Source organism: Sinocyclocheilus grahami, unplaced genomic scaffold (assembly GCF_001515645.1).
Source record: "Sinocyclocheilus grahami isolate Dianchi unplaced genomic scaffold, SAMN03320097.WGS_v1.1 scaffold20.1, whole genome shotgun sequence".
NCBI lineage: Eukaryota > Metazoa > Chordata > Actinopteri > Cypriniformes > Cyprinidae > Sinocyclocheilus > Sinocyclocheilus grahami.
Window position 1 is genome coordinate 1,206,374 of NW_015505199.1, and position 7,921 is coordinate 1,214,294.

The window sequence follows — 7,921 nt, forward strand, 5'->3', positions numbered from 1 at the left end:
TGTGGAAAGCAATGATGTGGAAAAAGTATACCGTCGATCTGTTTGTCAGAGCTCCAAGCTGTTGCAGAAAATGATCGAGCCATTTCACGAACAGCCTTGACTTACCATCTATTGGGTTGCAATAAGCCTAATTTAATGCAGCCTTATTGATTTACTCTCAGGTGTCCCACAGTCATTACCATAATTGCATGATCACTTTATAACACCCTCACGTGGTGACTGTGGTAATTTGGCACCTAGATCCACCATTCAGGGGTAAGTCACCTAACTTCGTTAGGTCTTAAAATCTACAGTAAAATTTATTTCATTCCTTTTTGACTGACTCTGAAGCCATTTTAGTCTGTCTCTTACCCGAGTTCACCATTTGATATACGAGGAGCTTGCCGTTCTTAACAGCTCCTATTGATCCACAACCTCGCTCTCCTACTAGTGTGACTGGAAAGCTTCCATGTCACCTTGTAATTCCACAATCCTGGCAATGTTCCTGTAAGATCATTCCATGGTCAGACTCTGTCTGTGGAGGTTGCTTCTGCGATACTTAATTTCCTAGCTAAAATAAAATGATTGCATGGTATACAACAGTTTCTAAAAGTACTTTGTCTTCAGGAAAAGGACTATAAACTTTTTTTTCTGCTTAAGGGAAGTTTCTGATTAGCCGTTCGACCTCAAAGCTGAAAAATTATGCTTTTTGTAACTGAAAGTCTCTCACCTTCCATTCCTGGGCTTTGGAGGTAAAGACAGGCATGCGACAGGCCAGCAGTGGACACCAAAACGGAGCTTTTGTCTTCCCATCATCCTCTGCAGAGAACCAACCCGGTGTGTTTTCATCTCCTGCAAGAGATTAGGTTATATTTGGCTTAGTTTATTATTCATTCTTCTACCCTAGCAGATCATGCGGCATGACATCACATCTCATATGTGTATCTAATTATACAAACTGAAGTATGGCAGTAGTTAAGATGTTTGAGGCTCCTGGTGTGCACTTTTAGTTTTCAGTATAGCAAGCAGTATTCAGTATTTTCAGTATAGCAAACTAATGAGCCTTCAAAAGTCTCATTCCTCCAGCAGGTGTCTGTCTCAGCATGTGAAGTAGCAACCTCCAGGTTTCAATTAATGAAGTCTAAATTCTGGAGGTGTGGGCCACCTAGGTCTTCCCTCACAGCCACTTTGACAGGTGTTTACAATTGCCAAGCACAATACTTGCCTGCCAGCAACCGTTCTCTATTAAAGCAATTCAGTAATTACCTATCATGGCCATCTTGCGCTTGCATAAAAATGTTGTGTTTGTCTGGTCCCCTGCGTCTTTGCGAGCACATCAACTCAAAATTAGCCCCAGAAACCACAAAAACAGGCTACAAACAAATGCAGTCAGATTGGACCAGGCTCATTTGTTTTCACAGTGTGAAAGGTACATGGTGCGGATTGACGGCCGATGTACCATAGCTGAATCAACGCGCAAGTCAGAGCAGGAGACTTAAGGGCCAATTAGCTTGAGTTTAGTCTCAGTGTTTCTCAAGGGCTTCAGGAGGATTTCTTTCAGATTTCATTGAAGCTGTGCAAATGGCCAGAGTGTGACATCTCTGTATATCAGTGCTTTGTGGTCAACACACTCTTAAGAGGCGTTAATGCTTTGATTTTTGCTTCCATTCTCCCTTCACTTACCATGGAGCAGACTCTCTAAAATCAATGCAATCAATAGCATGCTTCAAAAGGTCAGACTTCTAACACTTCTACTTCTACTAAACTTCTCAGAGGGACTTCTTTGCCTGTAAGTACAGTAAGACTGTGGATAAGACCGCACAAATTCTTAAGAATAATCCCCTTTCAATACTTTAAGTCCAGAAATGAGAATTCTTAATCTAATCGTTTTATACAAAGTTGATCCTACTGCTATGGCAAATATATGCATTATTTATAAAAGTATTAAAAAAAAAGTAATTACATTTTTTGAAGGACAATGGGAAAACAGAAGTTCATCAACTTTTGAAAGGAGAATTCATGAAGAAGATGAACTTTGCCGGTGAGAAATAGGATTTCTGGCTGCCCTTACAACACAGTGGTCACACTATTAAGATAAATTCTAAGGGAATATTTCTGTGTATCTGTCAAAATATTAGACTGATGTAGATAATAATGTTCAGTACCACATTCAATGGATTTGACTATGAGAGAGCTTTGGACAAAAGGTACATACAGTTTATTACTATTATTATGAATCAACAGAATAATTTTAGAAATACAAATACTCCAGGAAGGGACGGACGGACGGACGGACGGACGGATGGATGGATGGATAGATAGATAGATAGATCACACATACTGAGAGGAAAAACACTGTATAAAAACATTGTATCAAGAAGATTTGTCAAATTATATTTAAAACGCAGGCAGCACCCAAGACAGACTCAACCAAGTCTGGCCTTAGAGGACAACATGTTCTCATTGTTCACATTTATTTCTGCTTCAATAAACTGCACAGACTAGCAGGTCAAGGTTTGACTGGGTACCTTTAACAGTTAGTCCCACTGGACCATGCAATAACTGCACTAAGCTCTTTATCATTCTTTTTAAATATCATGTAAAACATCAGCCAAAGAGCACACTATGGTTTTTACATAAAAGTAAATAAAACCCTGTATATATATAATAAATGCAAGGCCTTGATGTCTTTCAGAGCCTTGACAGATACCCGTTTTTTTTTCTCTTGATGCAGTTGTTTATATTTTCACAGCACAGTGAAGAATTAAAGCGAATTTTACTAACTTACAAAAGCATCTAATCCTTCCACCCACCCGTCTCCTTTAGATTCGCAATCAGGACTGAATTATCTACATCTTCTCATTAAATAAAAGTTCTGCTATGATCTCACAAGTTTGCCCTTTGGAGAGATGATCGAGGAGCGTAGTTCTCTTCTAAATCACTGTAATTGAATTCTAGCTGTCAGTCAGTCCTACTTATGGGTCATCGGGTTCATTGTTTACCTGCCTTGGACTGTGACACTTAAGCAATCTATTAAATTAGCTAATAGTTCTGCACAAAATGTGCTCTTTTTGTCAAAAAAGGTCAATATCCCCGTTTCAAACACTTTTAGGCATTAGTAAATACTTGAGTTTGTCCAAACATACATGCTCAAACTCTCAGGAGAAGAGTAAGTAGCTTTCGCTGGTTCACTAAGAGGCACGGTACACCATTGACATTCAGGCCTTTGAAATATATTAATAATGTACAATAATTGATGTTTCGCTCTCAATAAATGCTGCGGTGGCAAGTGAGATGAGGCATTAGCGTTGTCGAGGCTTGTCTTATGCCCCTGCATAGCAAGGGCTAGCGCTGCTAATGACTTAGGCATAATGCATTCAGTCCGCGTAAGCTCCCAATACCCTGGCTAACACAATGTGAGGAACATGCCAAAACTCAGCGGCCAAACATTCTCTGCTCACTCCCTCATTAACAATGCAGCAACCATTGTTCTATTCATGTTGTGTCCTAAAACTCAAGCCGCTTAGCAAAGGATAAGCAAACAAGTGTGCACCTCCATCAGGGAGGCTGGGGTTTAACCAGGGGTTGCTCATTGATAGCCGCTGTCAGAGCGTGAGAGAAAGAGAGACAATGGAGAAGCAGAAAGTGAGAATGAAGGTGAGAGAATGATGGACAGGACAGAGGATTTAGGCTCTAGGCTAAACAGGTATCTCTACCAGACAGACACTGGATGAGAAACTGGGATAAAATAAAAGTTAAATGTATTTGGAATGCATCTGCATATAGGCAAAAAGCACACACACACACACACACAAAACTGTCAGATAAAAGTAAATGAATGATACGAATTTGGGCTGTCAATTTATTTCAGACGAACTGTATTAGACCTATTCTACACTTTGGTAGCCTATTAAAGGGGTCCTATTATGCTATTTTTACATATTTTTATATTACATATTTTACGTCTTGATTTTGTTTTGGGGGTGTACTAGAACAGGTTCTCATACGAGGTTGTTCGAAAAACACATTATTTTTCACATATTTTACATTATTACAACACCTCTCTCACAATTTGCAATTGTGCCTTTATAAGTGTGTTGTTGCTTTTTTGCCTCATGAGCACTGAAGAAAGCATGGGCTGAAACGTTTGCTCTCTGGCCTGTTTTTTAAAACACTTTGCACCTTTGTCACTTTTTTTCACTTTTGCATATGGAAAATAAAAACCTTTTTTTTAAAATAAAGACCTTTTTTGGTCTGATTGAAAAAGATTTTCTGTGTGGACAAATTCAGCGACTTGTTCAACACCTCTCTCCCCAATCTGGCATGAACGGCTCAAATAGTTCCTGTATCAAATGAAAGCCCGTGCGTCCCTGCAGCGTCTTGCTTGCGCTTGACTGGCAATAAGCAATAAGACTGCGTTCAGATAGCGCTGGATAGTAAAAATTAATGGAGTAATAGCATAACTTACGACAAAGGAACAGAGATAAAAAAAATAAATAACAAATTACATGATTCATCTAGTAGCGATCTCCACTCGTGAAAAGCGCTGCCCTGTTCGTTTGAACGCCGCCCAGCAGACACACGGAGCGGGCATGGGAAACGAGATGCGCAGCCGCGATCACTTCACTGGTGCTCGTCTCATCATCACCGTGACCGCTGCTGTTAAATATTCCTCACTTCTTCTGTTTGTCCGACACCGAGGTGCTCCATGAGTGACGGATCCGCATCCCGCCACGACCCTCGCACTCAGCCAACTCCATGTGCTTTCATTTTCATTTTTATTTGTAATAAACACCTCTCTGAGACCTGTTTTTGTCAGATCTCCACAGTTTTTGTTCGATCAGTTACATATTTTAATTGCATGTGCATTTTTTTTTAAACCTCCATTAACCCTTAAATGCATGAATGTTTTGCCAATCATTATTACATATTCTGGTCTTTAGCGACCCGGACCTATATATACAGCATGGATGGATCTTTAACTGCTGCAATAGCAATATTTCATTGCGTATTGTAATTGCTCAGCAGTAAAGCCATTTAAACCACTTCCATTTTTGCTGATGATATTCGTTTGTTTTATGCCTGCGGTAATTATGACATTATTATTATTAAGTCATTATTGTGTATCAAACAGTGCCACCTTGAGGAAAAAAAGATGAATTGCACATATTGAGTCATTAGATATGTAAATATAGTTGTGCAGGAAAAAATACTTTCACATTTACATACCTCGGGTCTCTAGCAATCCTATACACTTTTTACAAAAAAAAAAGTATCAGAAAACTGCCATTCTTTTATATTTTACTATTTTTTTCTTGTTATATTGTTTATAATTAATAGATTGAGGAATACTAAGAAAGTTGATGTCTAACTTAAAAAAAATGAAGGAGGGAGAGGGTAGAGAATGATGTCCCGGGTTGCTAAAGACCCGAGGTATGCATTTAAGGGTTAAGTTTAAAGTTAATCCATAATTGAGATTTAAATCTGAGTTTAAAGTTATGGTGCAACAGGATTAAAGTTAATCTTAAATATAACTTAAATCCAATCAAAATGATAGGTTAAAAATGTAAACCTGCTTATTTTTAAAGTTTTGAAGTTTGGTGCAACAGAATTATTAGATAAACCTTGATTTAATCTAGATTTAAAATTAATCATTGCAAACCATTCAGCTATAATTTGAAGAAGAAAAATGCACATAGGCCTAATGTCTGAAGTGAGCAAGCGGCAATAGGCCTAATGATAATTTGAAATATAATTTGAAGGGTTTCTTTCACAAAATGAGTATTGTATATATAACTATAAAATACAGGCTACTCAATTTTTCTCCCTCTTGCAGGCACTCATGTCACTTCCATTTCTTTCAGGGTAAATGAATGAATTCACGTGTTGTAAATCAGTCTGTAGGCCAATAGCGCACACAGCCCCTAAATTTAGCGATCAACTATGCATATTATAAACTTAACATTTAACATACAACATTTTTTCTATGAAATGATTTTGTCTTTGTTACTCTTACTTATAAAGGATGGTAGCACAGCATTTTTGAATGATTGTCTTTATGAGTTTGTCTGCATCCATATTGCATGTTTTCCTCTCACTTGCAAAGTGAGAGTTATTTCTTCTAGTTCTTTCAAAGCAGTTCTTTCTGCGTTTCCGCTCACATATTTTTAAATCTGTTTCACTGAGGTTCCAAATAATGTCTCATTGGCTTCGATATAACACCTAGAAGCATATAGCTATTCTTATGCGCACATGCAAAGTATGTTGCAGCTGTTATTTCTATGAAATTAAGTTGTCTTTGCTATTCTGTTACTAATAAAATGGTTTTTTTCACTGCTTATCCTATTTTGGCACAATCCCTAAATTGAACTTGAGTAGTTTTACTAAGGGCACCCATCTCACATGAAATGTAACTATGTCAAACATATTCTACCTGCCTTCCTGATATAAATTACTATGAATTTGATATGGTAATTAATACTGAGACACTAATTTGGGCAAAAAGCACTAATGACTTGTTTAAGACTTGAATCTTAAAGCTGAGGACTTGCAACTCGACTTGGACTTGCCTGTCTTGACTCGGGACTTGACTTGGGACTTGTCTGTCTTGACACAGGACTTGACTCGAGAATTGAACGGAAAGACTCAAGACTTACTTGTGACTTGCAAAACAATGACTTGGTCCCACCTCTGCTTGTCCATACCCCAAAACATTCTTTCAGCAGAATAAAGCATTTGAAGTATTTTTGACATCCCTCCCTGCTAAAGATATGTTGAGTATCTCTAAGTATTTTGCTACACAACTTCAAAATATATTATGCTATTCTTAAGTTTCACATGACCACCTAATTGAAGCAGCCAAAATATTAGTGCTCTAGTATTGCTTTTTCCTCAAACATTCAAATTGCTAAAAACATTCATCAGAACAGGCCAGAAAACTGCCACACAGTGAGGCTGTGAATAGCTGAACCGCAGCCTTTCTGAGTACTATACTCAGACGCTTTCATCAGTGGTTTGCTCCCTTGACTCTGTGAAAGAAGCACAAGCCGTGAAAGCAAATGCAGGCACATCTATTTAGAAAATAAATGCGCATACACCATTTTTAATTAACAGCTATGTACTCCAAAAACAATACACTGAACTTTATCGAACTTGTTTGTCATTCACAATAATAGCTAATAACCACTTGTGGACCTTACAGTTTTTCCCAGAAGGAGCTTAGCAATTATACAGAAGCATCACATAATAGGGATTTAATTTTAATTATGCTTTGGCATTATCGACGAACAGCGGTGGGCTTTAAATCTTCTGTGATGATTAATTACAAAGAAGGCCAATCTATAAGCACTTTGACAAAATCAGCAAAGCTACAGGCGAATCAAAAGAGTGCACATGATGTTGCTCAACACTTCAGGGATCAATGCTGAGCAGCACAACTGTTTATTGAATTCCTATTAATATGTATAAATCATAAAAAATGCACACTTATTTTTCCTTTTGTGAATTAAAACAGCATATAATACAATATAATATAATATGCTTTATGATTTCTATATTATGTTGTTGCTTGAGTTTTGTAGTTTCAGTAGATGAAATCATACTGACAAACCAAAAATGTATTCAAACTTGTACTACACAAAGGAAGAAAAGTCACAATCCATTAATAAATAAGTCATTTGGAAGCATAAGGCTCAATGCAGTGTATAGTTACTTCAAAAGATTCTTTGTATGAAGTAAAAGCTTTAGAATACGCAGGAGTAAACAATGGCTTTCATATAATTTCTTTCACTTTAGCATGAGCATTTTCCATATGCTTTTTTCCTAGAAAGCATCAATGGGTTTCAAAAAGTGCTTTGATGAAGGAAAGCTCAGTAACTCGGTCACATTTAAATGTTGGAGAAAAAGGGTGGGGGGGCGGCTGGGTGGGGGGGGGGGGCGCACA

At 37.8% G+C, this 7,921-nt stretch overlaps 1 protein-coding gene across 1 annotated transcript in view; it reads right to left on the bottom strand.

Annotated features, from left to right (window-relative positions):
• Nucleotides 1–7,921, bottom strand: part of LOC107555825 (rho guanine nucleotide exchange factor 10-like protein) — a 117,839-nt gene that overhangs the window by 40,788 nt on the left and 69,130 nt on the right. The window contains exon 20 of the mRNA XM_016238735.1: nucleotides 710–831. Within this exon, the coding sequence (XP_016094221.1) occupies nucleotides 710–831 (122 nt within the window). The remainder of the gene's footprint in view (nucleotides 1–709; nucleotides 832–7,921) is intronic.